Source organism: Micromesistius poutassou (assembly GCF_964030765.1).
Source record: "Micromesistius poutassou genome assembly, chromosome: 14".
NCBI classification, from domain to species: domain Eukaryota; kingdom Metazoa; phylum Chordata; class Actinopteri; order Gadiformes; family Gadidae; genus Micromesistius; species Micromesistius poutassou.
In genome coordinates this window covers 8,081,972-8,102,881 of record NC_140284.1, presented here as the reverse complement: position 1 = coordinate 8,102,881, position 20,910 = coordinate 8,081,972, and the positions used below count along the sequence as shown (strand labels likewise).

Genomic DNA, 20,910 nt, shown 5'->3' with positions numbered 1-20,910 from the left:
CCCAAGTCAGCTGTGCTTAGTTCCTCTTATGTCAAAACACAGTAATCACACCTTCCTCCCATTGGCTCCAGAAGGGCCCCCCCCCGGTGTCAGGATTCATCCCGCTGTCACGGCGTGGGGGGGCCGCTGCGCTCACACCAAATGCCCCCGGGAGACCGGGGGGGTGTTTGAACACAGACTAAGGTTAGTTGGAGGGCTCGCACCCCCAGGCCTGGCGCCCGCATCACTCTGCGAGGTTGAAACCCTGTTGACAGAGTTTTGACAGTTCCCCTCCGCCATGGCGTGTCGCGGGCGCATTCTGACCGCAGAGGCACCCTGTTCCTTCAGCAGGCATCCCGCCGGACGTCAGTCAGAGAGCGGCTGCGTTTGACGTGTACATGGATCCCTTTCCAGCCGCGTGTTGTGGATGAAACCCCCCCCCCCCCCCCCCCACCACCCCCACCCCCCCTTCCCACTGCTCATGGTGCGGCGGGGGAACAATCGTACGTCACGTGAGGCGTAAAACAAAACGAATCACGGACTGATCGATACGCTGACAAACGCAGTGCAACCGGGTCCCTGGAGATGACCGGGGGGGGGGGGGCTGGTGGGGGGTTGTCATGGGGATCTATTGATGAATGCCACGGGCACGGGCCTCGCCGCGCTTGACCGCGATGGCAGACGCACGTGAGCTTCAGCGTGAAAGTGGAATTGCAGCGAGAATTTACCGGAAACTAGTCAATGGGGAGTTCCCTGCTACTTCTTCTTCTTCCTCTTCCTTCCCCCATTGAAGCTGGAGGAGGTGGGGTTGGTGGGGTGGAAGATGGGAGAGGGGGGGTTGACCCAGGTGTCACCCCTCTTCCTTTGTTTGTGCCTCGCGGGGGACGCCGGGCGGTTCAATAGCCGTCAAATGTGTCCCCTTCTCTCTCTCTTTCTTTCTCTCTCTCTCTCTCACTCTGTCTCTCTCTCTCTTTCTCGCTGGCCGCACAAGTCTCCCCTCGACTGTGACAAGCAGGAGGCAGGACACTGGGGGGGGAATGCAGACAGAGATGACAATGGCTTCAGAGTCACACATGCACGCGCACACATAGACGCTCACACACACACACATGTACACACACACACACACACTGGAGCTGGCTGCTGATAGAAGCTGCTCAACAGCACCGCCCGAAAGACACCCAAATAAAATCACGAAGTCACAGTTACAAAATTTACCGGCGTAAATCTGCGTTATTTATCTCAAGGGTGTTTTCGCCGCACGATATATTGAGGGCTCATGTGACTGGACTTGATTGAGTGACGGCCCATAAAAATGACAAACAGACTGATAGGGAGCAGAGAGGGAGGAAATGTGGGCTCATTGTCTCAGCAGCAGCTCCAGGCCCTGCCAGTGAAGGACACTGTCAGACACACACATACACTCACAAGCACAGGTACAGATGGGATCACTCCTAGAGCGTGCACACACACAGACACACACACACACACACGCACGAACGCACGCACGCACGCACACACACACAGACAGTAAACATTCAGTTGCAGACACACCCACACAAAATGACACACACATGCCCGACATATGCACACCCACAGTCCACATACACACATATATACACCCACAGGCACATACACCGACACCCACACACGGACACATGCATGCACTGACAAACAAACACATACACTCACTCATAAACACCTACACGTACATACACATATGCATGCATATGCACATACCCATACACACAGACACACACACACACACACACACACACACACACACACACACACACACACACACACAGACACACTGGGCGAGAGTCCCCATTGGACCCGGGGTGATACATCAGAGGAGATGAGGCGTGCTATTAAACCTGCAATAAAACCTCCTCCTCCTTATTCAATAAGATAACCCATTCATTCTTCAGTGGTGCCCTTCAGCAAAGTGCAGATACCAGCGTGGTTCACAATGAGGGGAAGGGAAAACTGGCAAGGACTTCCTCTTCCTCCTCTTCTCTCCCCGCTTTCCTTCCTCTTTTTGATCAATTTGACTGGAGGAAGTTGTGAAGGTGAGAGGGATTAATTAAATCTCTCACATTATGCTCAGTCACTCCATGCTTTGCCCGGGCAGAGGCGTCAGAACTCGTAGCGCATAGTCCTGGCGACCTGGATTACGGGCCGGGGAGCTTGGCTGTAATTTGACACGGCACGCTCTTTTGCCACACTTCTGTTAATTAGACGTCCCCGGCGTGCAGGCCGCCGCGTTAATTCCTCTTGAAAAGATATTATTACGAAGAAGGAAGAAGAGAGAGAGAGAGGGAGAGAGACAGAAAGAGATAGAGAGAGAGAGATGGGGAGACGGGGAGATCGCAAATGAGTTCATCCAGTGTGGCAGCGGAAAGGGGGTGGGTGGTAGGGAGGGCGTGTGTGTGTGTGAGTGTATGAGAAAGTAGGATTTGGGATTTGGGGGGTGAAGACATTCTCATTAGAGTAAATCCACTTTCCTTGGTTGTGGATGCTAACCAGTTTCACACGCACATAGGGGTATACATAATGATATTAGTTATCTCCAAGGGGTGCCGGCGTAATCACGTACATCTTTTTTTTCTCCTTCTGTTTAACAAACAAAATAAAAATGTGCATTAAGATTTCACAGATATCCATGCATCCGTTCAGAGCCTGATTTCCGCGGCATAGGATCCACGGGCGCGCTGTGCAGGTTAGGCGAACAAAAAGCGTGCTCCGTGCAAACTCCACACCCACCTCCAGCGCTAGCTTAGCTTATAGCCTTTGTAAAGGTATTACTTTGAACAAAAAGAAGAGGGGGCCCAAGCTAATATGAAAAAGGCTAATAGAGACATGATTAAATGGCAAATCCCCCCCCCGTTTCATCACACACACACTCCCACACTCCTCCTCCCCGGTGCAAACTTGTGTCAAGGCAGTATTGGAGCACAGATCTGGTCATATTGCTTTCATATCAGTGCAAATACATCTAAAGACGTAGAAAGGAAAGGTTGTTCTCTCGGGTTTCTTCTTTTCTTTTCTCCTTTCTTTGGCGTGGGCAGAGCGAGTCGACGCCTCTCTCTCTTTTAATATTTATTTTCTTACTCGCCCCGGCTTGTAGTCTCAGATCTCTCCTTCGTACCGATATTATGGATCACGGCCGGTAGGACATATAATTGAGATGGAAGGTATGGCGAGGTGCGGTGTAAAAACCGTCAGAAGTGAACAAGAAAGGGAAGAAACAGCAGAAGCTTCAAGGTGCGCGAGAGGGCACTCCTAATTCCCCGATCCCCGTGTGGAACACAACCCACCGCAGCACTCTCTGTAATGACCGGGGGAGCAGAGGGCCGGACCCGGGGAGCTCAAAGGGAGCAGCGTGTCGCGGGGCGGACGGCGTCTATATTTTATTTCATACGTTTATATATTTATTTTTTTCTTTGACCAACAAAAAAAAAAAGAGAAAGGCAAAGCGTCACAGGGGTCATCTATCATGGGAGGGAAAAGTGATACTCTCAGCAATGTCTCCCGTCTTCCTCACAGTGAAGTGTTCCACAGTGGCTGCGTTTAGCCTGGCGCTTTCGCCCGGGAGTTATGGCGTCAAATGGGGAGTAATGGGGCCCATCTGCAAGAAGAAAAAATAAAACACCAGGGCCACTGGTACGGATAACGGATCTGCTGATCCGCCGGCAGCCCCAAAACGCGGCCAGATATGATGGAAAGAGGTTTTTTTTTCTCTTTTCCATCACTCCTGTTTATTATGCAATGCACTCAAGCAGGGTGTGTTTGATATTCTGAGTTGTCCTTTTCGTAGTCTCTCAGAAAAATAAGGATGGGGTCCTAATTCTGGATAGGGAATCAATCGATGGCACCGCAACGCCCTGAGAGATTCAATGTTGACAATAGCATAACTCCGGTTATCGCACTTTGTTGTGGACGTTTATTTAAATGCATAGCCCAGGGGTAAGGGGATGACTACGAAATGGACAACACTGGTGTGATCAAACCATGGTAACCGTCCCTCAGGGCTTCACTGAAACATCCTTCCAAGTATAATTGACAAATTAAATGAAACGTGCATGGTGGGTTTCTGTATGTGTTTTAAACAGCGTACCCAGCATGTATCACCTGGTGTGCGTACATTGGTGTGTGTGTGTGTGTGCGCATGTGTCCATGTGTGTGGCACGTGTATGTGTGTCGGTGTGTGTGTCGGTGTGATTGTTTGAGTCTGTCTCAGTGTGTGTGGGTCTGTCTGTGTGTGGGGCCGTCTGTCTGTATGGTGTGTGGCAGTGGGTCTGGCATTGAATAATCAATATTTTTTTTCTGGAGTTCAACTTATGTGGTTATGTCTTAAATAGAAACATAGTCTCTAGATGTAAAATAATCCACCACTGAGAGGATTGGAGAAGAGTCTCGCCTAGAAACATGAGGAAAATCCATTATCAAACAACAACAAATGCTCAATTATTGATACAGAGTAATATTTCAGCAGTTTCATTTCTGTTTTATCTGCAATTTTTCTCTATCTTTCCGCTCATAAAAAATTCAATACATTTTTTCTGTCTATATTTTCATTATCCCCAGATTTCATCAAGTGAAGCCATTACTGAAGTTTAACATTACACGTATTAAGTCTGTTGTCATTAAAATGCAAGTCAGTTGTGCTATTAATAAACAAATAATCTCAATAAGTTTTTCTTCAATCGTTGCATTGGGTTGATTTCATGTTCCCACAAGGGGTTGAGTCATTGCTAATGTTATCAAACTCAGAACCTTCTTAAATTTTCATTTGCTTTTGTCATCCCAAGGATACACTCAATACGTACAATATGATACAAGCTAACATAATCATGGAGCTCTGGCCATGATCTGTGCCACATGCGACCCTCTCAGCCGGTTCAGCCCACAGTAGTCCAGTACGGCCCCGGTAGGAGAACCCTTTGAAGATGTATGAGTGCACTTTGTGCCCTGCGTGGACGCCTGGCTGTCACTCCACTTGGCTCTCCATATACTCAGCTTACGGACGGCAAAGTGTTTGGAGAAAAAAAAGAAAAAAAGCCTCCATCACCCGCCTACCGAAACCCAACCCCCACCTCCCAAAGGACAGGTGGGGGAGCAGATGTTCCCACCAGGTACAGAGACATCACCACCTACACGGGGGCAGATGGAGCCTCCACTTCTGTCTCTTCTGTTTCACGGAGACATGGCTGACGGAGGACACAGAGTTCTATCTGGATAGTTTTAAAATCATCCGCTTTGACAGAGATGCAGCGAGAACACGGAAGTCAATTGGGGGCGGGCTCTGTATGGCTGTCAGTAACAGCTGGGCAACAAACGTCACAGTGAGAGAGACTGTCTGCTGCAAACACTATGAACTGATGACTGTGTCGTTCAGACCACACTATTTACCACGAGAATTTTCCCAGATCACTGTCATTTTAGCATATGTTCCAGGCCCTGATTTTAACCTTGCTGCTGAACATTTATCTGACTACTACAACAGAGCAGTCAACCAAACTGGAGAACAGCCTGTATTTCTACTGGGGGATTTCAACCGGTGTGACGTCACCACACATCTGCCAGATCTAGAGCAGTATGTTACGACCCCCACCAGAAAACAGAGTATACTGGATATGTGCTATGGCAACATTCCTGGTGCATATATCTCAAAACCACGACCCCCACTTGGCCGTTCTGACCATAATGTTATTTTATTGCTTCCCACATACAGATCAAAGCTAAAGACAGGTGAAACCATCACAAAAACAATAAGAGTCTGGAATGATGAAACAACTGAAGCACTGAAAGGCTGCTTTGAATTGACAGACTGGGATTTGTTTTTTGATACCCATGGCAATGATCTCAACATGCTTACTGATGTGTTAACCTCCTACTTTTCATTTTGTGAGGACACAGTGACACAGACTAAACAGATAACTATTCACCCAAATAATAAAAAATGGGTTACAAGGGACATGAAAATCTGCCTAGTCCAAAAGAAAGCAGCATTCCTGCAAGGGGACACACTCAGAGTGAGGGAGTTGGAGAAAGAGTTCAGAAGGATGGCTAGGCTTTCAAAAATCAGCTACAAGAACAAGGTGGAGCAAAAATTAACATCTGGCAATGCAAGGGAAGCATGGCAGGGTCTAAATATTATGATGGACAGAGTTGCCAAACCCGTAGTGGCCAGCCGTCCGGACCCCGCCCCCTTTGCAGAACAACTCAACACCTTCTTCGCCCGGTTCAACAACAACTCCCCATCCGACTTTGACTGCTCAACCACCATCTCCCCCCACCCAGCCATCACCATCAACGAGCAGCAGGTAACCTCCATCCTTCGCCGGGTCAAACCACATAAAGCCTCTGGCCCTGACAAGCTCAGAGGCAGGGTACTTAAGGACTGCTCTGCTCAGCTAGGTGGAGTGGTCACAAGACTGTTTCAGTGCCTTTTGGATTCGGGAAACGTCCCCAATAATTGGAAGGAATCCACCATAATTCCCATCCCCAAAAAAACACCAGCTAAGGAGCTGAAAGACTACAGACCAGTGGCCCTGACCTCCGTGCTGTGCAAGTGCATGGAGAGAGTCCTGTGTGACCTCCTGGCCAAAATGCTGTCACAAAAAATGGATCCTTTTCAGTTTGCCTACAGGGCAAAAAGGGGTGTCGAGGACGCAAGTCTCACATTGCTGAATACTGTCACTAAACATCTGGACTCTCCACACCCTCACACCAGGATCTTATTTATGGACTTCTCCTCTGCTTTTAACACTGTGCACATAGACACCCTGCTGTATGCTCTTTTAGATCTCCAAGTTCATCCCACACTGGTTTTATGGATCAAGAATTTTTTAAATGACAGGCCACAACAGGTGCTTTTAAATGGTTTTAAATCAAAGAAGCTGATTTTAAACACAGGTGTTCCCCAGGGTTGTGTTTTATCTCCCGTTCTCTTCTCTGTGTACACAAACAACATCACCTGTAACAGCGAGGGGATCAGCCTTTTTAAATATGCGGATGACATGGCCCTGGTGGCCCACCTGACCGACACCACTGCTCTGGACCGGTATCAGCAGGCTGTTGAAAACCTGGCACAGACTTTTAACCAGCTTTGTCTTGAGCTAAATGTCCAGAAGACCAAAGAGCTGTGCTGTGGGGGCAGAAGGGAGTCAGCAACTGCTCTTTTTAAACCACTCAGCATCCAGGGTCAGCTGGTGGAGCAGGTTGAGTCTTTTAAATACCTTGGAACTGACCTGGACAACTGCCTCTCCTTCTCTCAGCATGCAGACACCATTTTTAAAAAATCACAACAGCGCCTCTACCTGCTGAGGAAATTAAGGACTTTCAACGTCAGCACACATGTTTTAACTCTGGTCTACCGGTCCCTCATTGAATCCCTACTCACCTTCAACATCTCTTCCTGGTACAGCCTCCTCTCATCCAAACACAAGACCAAACTTTCCCGCACAGTTAACCAGGCCAGCAAAATCATTGGAGCACCACAAACCCCCCTCTCAGAACTGTACAGCCGGTCTGTGATCAGGAAGGCCACCCTGATCACAGAAGACTCTTCTCACCCCCTCCACCACTGCTTCCAGCTGCTGCCATCAGGCAAACGCCATAAGGTTCCACTGGCCAGGAAAAACATCTACAAAAAATCCTTCATCCCCTCTGCAATAACCATCCTGAACAATAAGAAATGAGCATTCTGCTTCCTTTAACACCCCCCCCCCCTCCTCTTTTTAGCATGATTGCACAACATTGTTGTTTTTAATGTCTGTTTGTTTCTTAGTGTTTTTTTTTATACAAGCCTGTCAAAGACGAATTTCTGTCACTCGTGACAGACAATAAAGTTTATCTATCTATCTATCTATCTATCTTCCAAAACAGAGAGGGCCCCGGAATGACAAACGACTTTATTAATAGGAGACTGTTGTTGCCACCGACGACGGCGACGGCGACGACGATGACAGTGCGATGAAATTATATCACACTCGTCGGCAAACATCTGATTGGACGGTTCTTTCTCGCCTCCGGTGTTGTTTTTCCTGTTGTGTCAAGTTGAGCTGTTTGTTTGTTTATCCCCGCCGTCAGTCGTCGGTTTGTTCTGTGAGCCCTGAAAAGTATCCCGTCCTGGATTCATAATTTTTTTTAAATATATTTTTGATGAATAATTGAGTGCAATGCTTGCAGTTGGTCACTTCACAATGACCTCATTAAGAGAACGACATATGTTATTATGTGTCATTATTTTCCACATTAGTCTCTGCTTAATATTCCTGTTAGTATCAGTGTTCATATTAGTGATTGTATTAGTGGTAGCTTAGCATTAGTTGTAGTAGCTGGTACCTAGTAGCTAGTTAGCATTATTAGTACTAGCGGTAGTAGCTAGTTAGTTGTAGTAGTAGTAGAAGTAGTAGTAGTAGTAGTAGTAGTAGCCTATTGGTGGCAGTAGTAGTAGTAGTAGGAGTAAGAGTAGAAACCAGTCAGTAGTAGCCGTATTAGTCTTCTTAGTAGAAGTAGTAGTATATGCAGCCAGTAAGTATAAGTTGTTGTTGCAGTTATAGTCGTAGCATTAGCAGTAGTTTTAATAGTATAGAATTTATCTAAATATCCATTTGCATCAAGCCCTTTCAACTATGGCATGCTTGTCTCAATAAGGGCTGTCCGTGAAATAGGTGTCAAACGCGGTGCCATGATTTAACAGCACTTTATGGCCTGACACCTGACAGCAACCAAGGATTATATGATGTCCCGTATGGTCGTATAGATGTTGGATGAGCGCCGCATATAGCCATGCTATTAGGGAATCACCTGGCTGACTGATTGAAGTGCCAGGCTCTGGGGTAGATGAAGGGGACGAGAGGGGCGGAGAGGGTTATGCAGGTGATGACTCTCAATCAAAAAAACCTCATCAAAAAATCAATACAATTCGAAATTGAAAAACACATATACAAACTGATGTCAGTCAAAGGTGCATGCTCTATGGTGGTTTGGGGATACGGAAATTGAGATTGGGATTAAAGGGATATATGCTTTAAATTTGGGCGAGCATGACCTTCGTAATGGAAAGTAAATGTTTATTTACTTTCCATTACTGGGTTATCTCCTTCTGCCCCTTTTTGTTGTAGTAGACCTTGAGGCAATCTCCTGTTTAATGTAGGCAGCAGTACAATCCATCTAGGACAGTGAAAACTGAATCAATACCTTCTCTTCTGGTGGGCATTGACTCGTCAGGTGCAGCGGGAGATGTTATGGTTAGACATGCATGTGAATGTACGTGAAGAAGTTGCACATACTGATCTGTGTACACACACACACACACACACACACACACACGTACAAACACACGCTCAGAAGCACATGTGCACACGTAGGCCTACACACACACACACACACACACACACACACACACACACACACACACACACACACAGTTCAAGGAGGCTGGCTAATATGTTAGAATTGAGGGTACCCCAACATGACAAATGGAGAGAAATTGGCAAAAAAAAAGTTTGATGAGGGGGGCGAGAAAGCCCACCGACAAGCTAGAACGTACGGGTGTAGTAAACACGGACCGCGGTGCTGTCCGCTGTCACGGTGCTGAAATATCGACACTAGAGCGCTCGGAGAGTGCGCTTATACACCGGCGGTGGGAGAAAAAAAGCTCCGCAGCTGTTGTAAATGTCGCTTGCGATTTGCAATTTCCATTCGAAATGTGTGAATGAGAAGAATAGAGAGAGAACTGTAGAGAGCGAGGTGAAGAGTAAGATTGGTAGAGAGAGTCGGATAAACAGAGAGAGAGAGAGAGAGAGAGAGAGAGAGAGAGAGAGAGAGAGAGAAGGAGAGAGAGAGAGAGAGAGAGAGAGAAAGATTGAGTGAGAGCGGGAGGGAGAGAGACCGACTAGGAGAGGCGAAGGAGAGAGCCTACACCGAGTGCACGCTGCCAGTGTTTGCTCTCGATGCTCGTGTCGAGGTGAGTGTGGTCGAGCCAGGTGGAATAACACGGCGGGCGCTGGAGGGAAAACTAGTTTTTTTTTCTTTTCCCCAAATCCACAAGAGTATAGACTCTTAAGGATCTATCGCGACCGGGATCTCGTCAGTGGCGAGCAGGGTGGACATGTCATCTCTTCCTATCGCGATCTGCCTCCTCGTCCTCGGCGTCTACAGGGCTGCGCTATCGGCCAGTCATTGTGAGTAATATAGTTCTTTTTTTACATTTATCCCCGGAGCTCTATTTTTTTGTAACTCTGTATGGTTTTCACGGCCAACTTGGTTGACCTGCATGATTGCAAGTGAAAATGTGTTTTTGTTGATTTGATATTTGAAAACTGAAATTATTGTAATACATGTAATTTAGCGGGGTTATATGCTCCCAGTGCTGAGGAGATGAGCACCAAAGAGATAAATTAGACCAGAATGCAAACACATATCAGTTATGTATCTTTCAGGGTAATACCTCAGCAACCCACTGCCTAATTTCGGAGTAAAACCCAGATCACACAGTTACAAACAGATGAATCGCTCAGGCTCGCCTAAATCAGATAAAACGCGCAGTGCGTTGTGGATTGACGAGTTTCAATTTATCGACGAAAAACACATCAGTTGTTCTAAGTAATATAATGTCTTTGCAGTTGAAACGTATTGAAACAGCCCAAAATATGTAGCAGGGAATTCTGTGATGCATCTGATGTGTTTCACTGCACATTTTGTGTCAACTTTTTAGGTAATGGCCCCTATTCAGCTGTGTGTAATTGCAATAACGGTCTCAGTTACTGCTCTGGTGTCCAACGTTGTAATTTGGGTGGTGGCATTCAAATATCCCCCATTTGGACAACACAGTAATTGTTTTGCGTCCGCCTGCAGTGGGCTTGGACGGCAGCCGCACCAGGGTAGCACAGTGAGTCACTGTGTGTGTGTGTGAGTGTGTGTGTGTGTGTGTGTGTGTGTGTGTGTGTGTGTGTGTTACAGTTTAGATCACAGTCTTAGTATACAATCCGTCTCTCTGAATTCAGTTGACACTCACACTATGGAAAGCTCGGCCATCTTTTGCACTGCTCACAAATGGGTGGTCACAGCATGTGTTGGCCTAAAGTGACCAGAGCTGTGTTGCAGATGATGTTGCCATAACTGTTCCTTTATGGTGGTGCTTTGTCACAAACGTTGCTGGATTCATCCCTGTCTCTCATGAACTGTGTTCATGTTACAGAGAAAACAGTGACTTAGATGTGTTTGTAGTTGGACTTAAGAGTTAGCTCTAGTTGGATCAAGGATAGCGGAAACTATAGTTGTTAACCAGAGACACAATTTTCATGGCAATGACATTGTTGTCTTCAAAAATAAACATTTAGTTCAACACAAGTAAGCATTATAATGTAAAGGGACTGCCCAACATTTAACTAATTGATGGTTAGGTATGTGAGGGTAGAGAAAGGACTACACACTTAGAAAACATGTTTTAAGAAAGGGAATGATGGGAATCGGTGCCATGGAGTCATTATGCTGACTTAATCAACCATAATGGGTATAAGAAATACAAAGAAATGTACGATTTGTCTCTCTTTTCACCAGGCATATTTTCTTAATTATTTGGCAATACGCCAAAGAAAATGGTACGGTTTCTCTGACCGCTTTTGTCTCTTTGTTATATATTTTTATTTCTTGACCTCTTCACGCCTATCAATATTGACGTCCCAGGGTGCATCACTCTGCGCTGACAGCTGGCGTGGCATCTTGATGTGGATGTGGAGGTATGGGGAGGTATGCAGTGAGCAAATAGAGGTCTGAGGATCTCATTCCTTTGAACTCGCTCCTCTCCTCTCTCGATACGGTAGGTAGCATCAGTGGGATGATACATTGCATGTATCGTGTACCACGAAGGCACTTGAATTATCATTCCATGCATAGAATTAAAGCCCTCGCTTTCCCCCCGGTGGTAATAGAAAAAACAAAGAATTTGCTTGGCATTAAAAACGACTTCATAGGCCGTGCAACAACAACGATATTCATAACTTGTGAAATCTTCTGCCAACCCATGTGAGAAATTGTAATACATTCCAGGTTCTTTGTTTTGTGACTCACACCCCGTGTCTGGGAGTAGCTTGAAGCACAGGCTTTGTTTGGCAGCCCTGACCATCAGTAAATACGCACGAGACAAAGATACCCATGACACATTGAAAGTACAGTGCTATGGGTACACAGCACAAATCAAACAGTATTACAGCATAACTCCCAGTGTGCGGTCGCCATATCGGTGGCCCGCTTTCACTGTGAGACGAGACCGATCAAGGGATGCAATCAGTCATTCCATTTGGCTGCATGTCAATGTATCCAGTGATCAGAATTGACATGCTCCTCTGAGATGAAATGGCGAGATATTCCTAGAGGACACGGTCAAAGACTGGATCTCATATTTACCATCGGGAAACTGAAGAAGCGAGTGTGGCATCTGTCATGGCTGCTTTGTGTGTCCCCCCCCGTGTGTCAGGTGACAGAGATAATGGCAGCCACATCCTCTCCGCAAAGAGTGTCCTTGTCCCTGCGAAAAAAAGAAAGAAGGTCCTTTTTTTTCCGCCCTCTGTGATTCGGTATTGGCGATTGGCCTTTCCTTCAAAATAAGCTTGTTTCGCTGCTTTAATTCTGGAAAATGATTGGCGTTATCTACTTGCAGGATCAATGTAAGAATATTATGAAGGATCAATATGAAAATTTGTTATTCCGAATGATCCATGATATAGACGATTATTGAGTGGCTTAATACGAGGGTTCAAACGGTTTGTTTGGCTAATCTACACAATTAAAAGATTCAATGTTCTTTTTTCTCCAGCGTGATATTCGAAACCTTCCATTGATCTCGCTAGATATAAACCTTGGGTGTGACTCTAGAATCCCGTCTTTTCATTTCCCCATGGACTACCGGCTCCACCACTTTGAAAGAGACTCAACTCTGATGTCGATCTATGCTCACCACTGGCATAAACATTTACTCAGCCACTAGATCCTGGTGAGGTGATAAATCAATGGTGTTGTGAACAGAATGTACAAAGTTTGCCAACTCAATACCCTGGTAGCCTCGTTCGAGGGGAGAGGATTCTGGTAGCTGTGAAGATCTTCACCTGGGGCGCAACCTTAAAAAAAAAGTAAAGGGAAAGGCTAAGTGTTTAAGTAGTTTTAGCGACAGGATTATTTATCGTATCCGGGTACTTTGAATACGGCACTAGATCATGTGCTAGGACCTGTGTCACACCCCTGATCTCCATAAATCAAAGTCAGGTGCGTGTGCATCTAGGATCTTCGGGCGCTTAGGCTCATGTCGCCCGCAGACTCAGCATACGGCTCCCAGAGAGAAGCCCCCTCATTCTGTATTCCTTCAGAGTACAGGGCCGTGCTACTCCGTAGGGGCCCCGGGGGGCCTCCTGACCGCAGCATTAGTGTGATAAGGTCTTTACTTCAACTTATTTTTTTGATGAGGTCAAGCGCTGGATGCGTTTCAAACGGAGACGCCCTCCGCGTATGGAGCAAATTAATTTTAAAGGTTTTGCCGTAGGCGGAAGACAGCAGGGGGGCTTCATTACAAATGCTTACCGAGATGGCTCCACCCGTGACACAGGCCTCCCTCGGGCCGGGCCCGCGCATGTTGCTCCAGATCCTCGTCTGTTCTGTGAGGGAGGGTGAAACCTACGCAATGTCAAAGGAGACTTCCAACGAACACAGTGTGGGGGCGTTGATGATCGAAGGAAAACACATAGCTGGCGATAACACATTATCATTGACATGCACGAGCACACACATACACACACACACACACACACACACACACATACGCACAAATGAACACACATCAAAACGTCCCATCAGGAACACAAAGCGAGCGGTCCTTTCCAAATACTATAAAAGGTAAAGGCCCGCTTTGAGGGAGAGGATCAGACATGCGGCAGATTGCGAGGGTTCACTTCTATGCAGTGGGGAACGGACAGTGCCACTGACCTTGGGAAGGTGAAGGGAAGACAATGGTCGGGTGACCGCACTTCTATTTGCCCCCACGCTAATATAGATCGGCAGTGCTTCCACAGGAGTAATTCAGACCGCAGACTGATGGATTCAGCCCAGGAGATAAATTAAGCAAGTTTAAGGGAGAACTTTGGAATTTGGCTCGTGTGAAAGTAACAGTCGTTTGCCTCCGTCCGCCTCTCACGACCCTCCAAGACTGATGAGATCAATTAAGCCAAAGGAGAGGGGAGGGTGCGGGCGAGGAGGACAAAATGTCACTGCGATTTATTTTGAGAGCAGGAGAGAGAGAGAGAGAGAGAGAGAGACATAGATAGGTGCAGTGATTAAGAGAGAGAAAGAGAGAGAGAGAGAGAGAGAGAGAGAGAGAGGATAAGGGGTAGATATGTGGAGAGACAGAGAGACAAGCATTGATTGAGAGTGAGAAAGAGCGAGGGACTGAGAAAGAAGCACACAGAACTGAGAAGCAGTGAGAGATAGAGAGAGAGAGAGAGAGTTAAAGAGAGAGAGAGGGAAACACTGCAGGTATTTATTAATTACAATGGCACTCCTTATCAGTCACACATGAAAATAAGCTTTTGACCCAATGCTGGAGAGGACATTGTGATAAAAGGCTTATCATTGGCTGGATCACTGCGAGGTCTGCATGAACCCCCCCACCTCTCCCCAGCGTCCGTCCCCCCCCACACACACACAGACACACACGCCCTGGAGCAAAGAGATAATGTAGATTAGGATACGCCCCAGCAGCACTCTGGGGGCATCAAAATGTTTGCGTTGGCAGGAAAGCTTAGGACAGGGCAGTGATATGCGTTGGCAGTGAGAATATAAAGCTCTGGCCTTTGAGACCAATGTGCTTTGTCTAATCCCTGTACAAATACAACTGTTTTGGATAGATCCTCGCCTGGGACCTCGGTGCACACACACTCTCACATTCTTGAACCTTCACAAACACTAATGGATTTGCACAGGCAGCCGCATGGGCACACAATGGCACACGCACACAAACACACACAGGATTCTCTTTCAATGGTTTTCTTGTCAAAGGTAGCGTGGTCGTTCATGACAAAAATAGCAGCAGCAGGAAGTCTCACAGAATGAAACGTGTGAACGACTCGTCATATACCTGAAGTGTCTTTTTACCATAGTATCTATTGTTAGCAAGCAGAAAACAGACCGATGTTTTGCCGTATTTCCTGGAGCTAAGCTGAATATTTAAGAGCCACAAATCAAAAATGTCATCCGATTTTTCGTTGCATTGAAAAATATTCAAGCATACATATTGATCGTGAAAAAGGCACACTTATTTCTTGAACATTAAGTGTATAAACATAAAAATGTTCTTTGGTTTTTTGTGTAAAAGGTATTTGCACTATAGCAAATTTGTATCCGCCTTATAATATAATTATTCTTAAACCACTCTCTTATGCTTTGGAAAAGTTGTGGATCTATATTAAAACCACTTTGTCTGTCTTGTTGCTTTTACCGTGTAGTTTTCTTTGCACTAACAGAGAATTTATATGATCTTGTTGTTTTTTCTTTCAGCTTTTTATTAAATTAGAGGCCCAGGCCTTTCTTTAGAGTTTGCGTAACCTAAGAACTTGATTGCCGTGTAGCAACGCATGTCAGATGATTCCTTGCCTAAGTTATCCAATCCCCATCTTATCACATCCGTGGAGAAATAGGACACGACTTTCCGGCATCTTACATGTTTGTTGTACCGTGTTAACTGCGTTTTTTTATCTTCTGAGCACTAAACAGCTATTTCCTCTGTCAATGGGGAACAAACACACTGAAAAAGGTCAAACTATGATCATATAAGGAATTTATAAAGGCCCACACATATGCAGTGTGCGCTCGATCACAACAAACAATACTTCCCGCTGTGTGGCAGACCCCATTTAGAGCTTGCAATTTGCTCACGGTTTTAAATGTCAGCTGCAATAAGTGTCAGCATTTTCAGAGTGTATTTGGTCCTCAGATGCCACTTAGGTTGGTTGCGTTGTAGTAAAAATGGGAGTTGAAGTAGAAACGGCACATCTCATGTCACCCTTATGATTGTGTCATGAGTTGTTTTTATTTTGTATTTTGTATTTCTGTACTCAGCTCATGTATTTTTCTCGCAAAACAGTTTTCAATAACAACGTTGGATCAAATAGGAAGGCCTGAAGTAAAAAAAAATAGTCCCCATTACCACCAATATGAACCGCCGACATTGTGGGATCCTGGTTGAGGGAACCCAGAGTCCCATGATCCAGGGCTTTATGTAGACACAGAAGTCTTTGTTCCACTTGAACAAGCTACCAATAAGCTATATATATATACCAACTGCTGTTACAGAGAACATTTTTCAAATTAGGACGTTTAAAATCAATGAGTCCAGTTGAAAGTTACCCGAACCCCAGTAATGCTCAACTCGTTGGCAGGTTTGTCGACATGAGCACAACCTCTTATACCCTGCGATATTAGCCAAGCATTTAGCACATGAAGTGTATCCAGACACGAGTGTTACAGCCAATACGAGACACTACAGCTTAAACATTTATCTGAGTGGACAGAGCAGTCGGCCAGAGACCTTTAGAGTCCTTGCAATCTAAATTCACTTTGATCAGTGGCCTGATGAATATTAATGCTATATGAATTTGTAATGAGAAAATACATAGGAATTATAGGCTGGTGTATTCACAGAGAATAACAAACATGGAGCTACGACACGTAACTTCAGGGGTTGTTGCTCTCACAACACACAGGCGTCCAACAACACATTTGCTTCCTGCCATTTACAATGTTACAGGGCTTTTTTATGGCAGTTTGTGGCCATTTTAGGGGACATTAACACCATTTTTGGCCAGGTAACGACAGAACATGCGGTGAACCTTCTTGGTGAGCTAGGGTCATTGAACTGACCGGGCGGTGATTTTGGTGTGCCACTTTGACCAGTACTTACTGTGCATCCATGATCCTGATGCATTTTTGTCACTGGTAATATAGGTCATGTTATTTGCCTCACAAAGTGGAAATCATGGAACGCCTAATCAAACATGTACAATGTTTCAGAATTGCCCAGCTGTCTGCATCATCTACAATCAATGTAAGAAAAATACATCAAATTTTACATATGAATCTTTATATATATTTTTCGTTCACAGGTGGTGAATATATTCATGATCTTAAACCTATGTGTCCCTGAACATCTGTGACAACGAATGGGAGATTACTTCATTATTCAGAATTCTCATATGAATCATTGCATAGAGCTGTAGACTGGTTCGATTGATAATGAAGAATAGGTGAAAAATAATTAGGCGCCATACATGTAGGGTAACTATGCTCTCTGTGTCAATCATCACACTGAATGGACCTTTATCCTGCTTAGAAATCTTTTTTGTGTCAGATTTTCCTCTAAAATCATCTCACCGCTTTTTTTTCCTAAATTTGAAATTGGCTCCATGCAAGTAAACCATCTCTCTCTGTCTGTCTGTCTGTCTGTCTGTCTGTCTGTCTGTCTGTCGTTCTGTCTACCATCCATCCCTCTCTCTCTCTCTCTCTTTCTCTCCAACGTCTTTTTAGCACATTGTTAACAAGCAGAGGGCGAGGGCAGTTTTTAGTAGGTCTTATATGGCCATCGTGCTCCAGCTGATTAGGCCTGTATAAAACACCCTGTCCATCTGCATGTTCCTTTCATGCAATTTGTCTTACGTTACATGAAATAGGGAACGCCCAGGGCCCGGCCCAAATCCTCCGGCAGTTTAACGTTGGGAGATTTAAGGGTTTATTCCTGTGATTTATGGAGCCATTGCTGACTGGGTTTCCATTATAGATTCAGCTCACATGGCCACCTGCAGCCGGCGTGCCCTTCACTATTTTCGGATTTGCTTCATTAACGGAGACTGAGGCGAAGGTGTCCCGGGAAGAGAGTAGTATCTGAACTTCCTGCGAGTGCTGAAAAGTTTGGAATCAATTCCCGACCAACGCTATGTGTGTTTCTTATTTTTTTGGGTGACATTTGCAGGGTTATTTTTAGTTTTCTATGAAGACTCCCAAGGGCATTAAGTGTGCCAAACCCCTAAAGGGTATTTTTATAGTTTTGTACAAAAAGTGTATGAATGGCAGATGATTTGGCAAATATGACGTTATTTCTCCTGCAGCCTTCAAGTGAACTTATTTCCTTGGGACAGGGTTTGTTTCAGAAAGTTTTCCCTGTGACATGAGGCTGCATGTTACCACCTGGATATGGTTGTTTTTTTTAACTTGTTGCTGTTACTTCTCTTGCTTATCTCTCTGACATGAAGCAGACGAGATTTGGATGCTACCTGGAAATGACAGCAACTCTTCAGTTGTCTGTCATTCATTCTTTGAAGACAGCTCTGACACGTTCTTCTCTAACCTTAACCCTAACAGTCTTTTTGGAGAATATATATATGCATTTCATCAATGATGTTTGGCACTCAGATTCGTATTGCTGCATCTACCAGTGAGACAAAAAATAGAAGGCTATATGGCACCTGTGGATCCAGGTTACGTAAGTCGGATACAGTGGAGGTGTACGCTGTGGCAGTGGAAGGAGCTTTAAGTGCTGTTGACTGTCAGAGACGATAATTACAGCAGACTAGCACTGGCCTGCTACGGCTGAGTCATTGCTGCTGTTTGGGCGGCTACTACACAGAGGCTTATCTGAGGACACACACACACACACACACACACACACACACACACACACAAACACATTTGGATACACTCACACTCATGCCCACACACATACGTAAGCACACACACGTGCACAAATACACACACACACACACACATGCACTCACTCATTCATGCATGCATGCATTTCAGTGCGCATATTCATGAGCACATCTTTTGTAATGTAATCTGAAATCCTAATCTGCTGAATCAATTAAAATAAAACAATGTGACAAATGCATTGTGGGGAGGAACAAAACAACAACAACGACCGCATCAAAGACAGGACAAAGAAGGAGGAAAAGCAGACGAAATGGAGCCTTGTGCAGTAGAAACCAGAGCATGTATAAAACTAACAGGAGAGCATCGGGATCAGAACTCCAACGCACGTACAGACGGCCGCCCTCCTGCTGTTGTCTAATGTTCATTGGCAGACATTTCACTTCCACTTAGTATGTGCATGTGTGTGTGTGTGTGTGTGTGTGTGTGTGTGTGTGTGTGTGTGCGCATGCACGTGTGTATGAACTCATTGGCAGGCGGGTGATCCAACTGCAATCAAATCAGTCCATGTGAAAATCTAAAGTTACTAGATGAAGACATACATACTTGCAGCTTTTGATACACAGCAGACCTACATCCGTTTCACCCAGTGGTAAAAAACGAACTCTTGAAGGAGTGCAAGGTAGAAGGCATCACGAACAAAACGTTTCTCCTGCGCCCCAGAGAAATGCGCAGCAGTGCTGATGAAGAGAGCGCCGGCATAATTGTAATCAAGCCAGTGCCAGTTTTCATTATGAAGTGGGGGAAGAGACTAACCTGGTCCTACCAGACCTTCGTACTTCATTTCATTTGCACAGAAGTGGTACTGAAGGGAAATGAAAATTGAGCGGAAGTACGGAGGCGGGCGGAGCCAGGCTAGGAAGAGACGCTTCAGAGCGGAGCACTCCCTCATGCAGTAGGTGGCGTGTCTTACGGAGGCTAACAGGGAGAAAGTTGTGGAGGGAGGAGTGAGGGAGAAGTCCACCGTGAAACCATTGCTCTTGTTGTGGGCTGGGTGGGCCGGGATCAGGGGAAGATGAGGGTGACAGGCTGAGATCACTGGCCTCTTAATCTCCTCCTGCGTGCTGGAAGTGCTCTAATCTCAGCACTGCTGGATTGGGTGTGTTGTATTTATTTTTTCCCATGTGTGGCTATGTGTGTGGGCCTATGGTGCGTATGTTGTTGCATCTTTACTGGCATTTTAAAAGACTTAAACTAAACCGATGCAAGTGAAGTGGCTTCAGATGAGACCAACTGCTTGTGATGCAAAGTAGAGCGACCATCTCAGCGCAAACTGTCATTTGGAGCAGAAAAAGTTTTTCAAAAATGTTTTTTTTTTGACACTGAGAATGTGCAAATTCTATGGGTGTGTGTGTATATCATATGTATGTATATATATATATAAATATATATATATAAATGATTGGTGTTGCAGATAATATCCAGGACTTTTTGAAGGGTATGTTTCCTATAGATAGTATTAATGAGTGCTAATATTGGTATTTTGTATTGACCAATACCAAGTACCCATCCATTAACTTAAGACTATAATCAGAGATGCACATAACTTTTTTAGTGAGTTACTCAGTTGAGTATCAGGAGATGGTGTTCGGTACGCACTCCACATGTAGCGTCGTAATAATAAAGGCGATACGGGTGGAATTGTGGAATTGGGTGGAATTGTTGACGGGGGGGGGTGTCCAGTCCGTCACTGCCACGGAGCTACAGGATGTCAGTAACGGACGTTGCAATCAGCTGATTTTGCGCAGTTCTCCAGTGTGCGTGGTGCACAGCGCACACAGCACTTGGGCTCCGTTTGCCTTTTTTTTTTTGCAGGTGGCGAAACGCAGAAGTACAAGATACACGTGTAGTTTTGTTTTGATGACCTGACGGTGAGCAAAAGCGCTGTAGTGGCACAAGTGACGGTACGCATCGCTGATTATGAGCGCACATGCGCACTTGCGTACCAGTTATGTGCACCCCTGACTATAGTCCTAAGTGTCACATAACTGACACAAAATCCATGCTCTACCATTAGAGCCCTGAGCCACGTCTGTCTGTAAAAAATAAAAACTTAATACAAAACTGAAACTCAAGTGACCTTCAATTAATAATGTCATTGGTGTTCTAATGGATTGTCTAAATGACAGTGTTCTGTTTGACCACAGTATTGATGCTGCTTCACTAACTTTTGCT

At 45.4% G+C, this 20,910-nt stretch overlaps 1 protein-coding gene across 1 annotated transcript in view; it reads left to right on the top strand.

Moving 5' to 3' along the window:
* Positions 1–13,570: 13,570 nt before the first annotated feature.
* Positions 13,571–20,910, top strand: part of LOC311358805 (contactin-associated protein-like 5) — a gene marked incomplete at both ends in the record, with an annotated part of 69,182 nt that continues 61,842 nt past the window's right edge. Inside the window, one exon of the mRNA XM_084478918.1 lies at positions 13,571–13,694. Within this exon, the coding sequence (XP_084335044.1) occupies positions 13,571–13,694 (124 nt within the window). The remainder of the gene's footprint in view (positions 13,695–20,910) is intronic.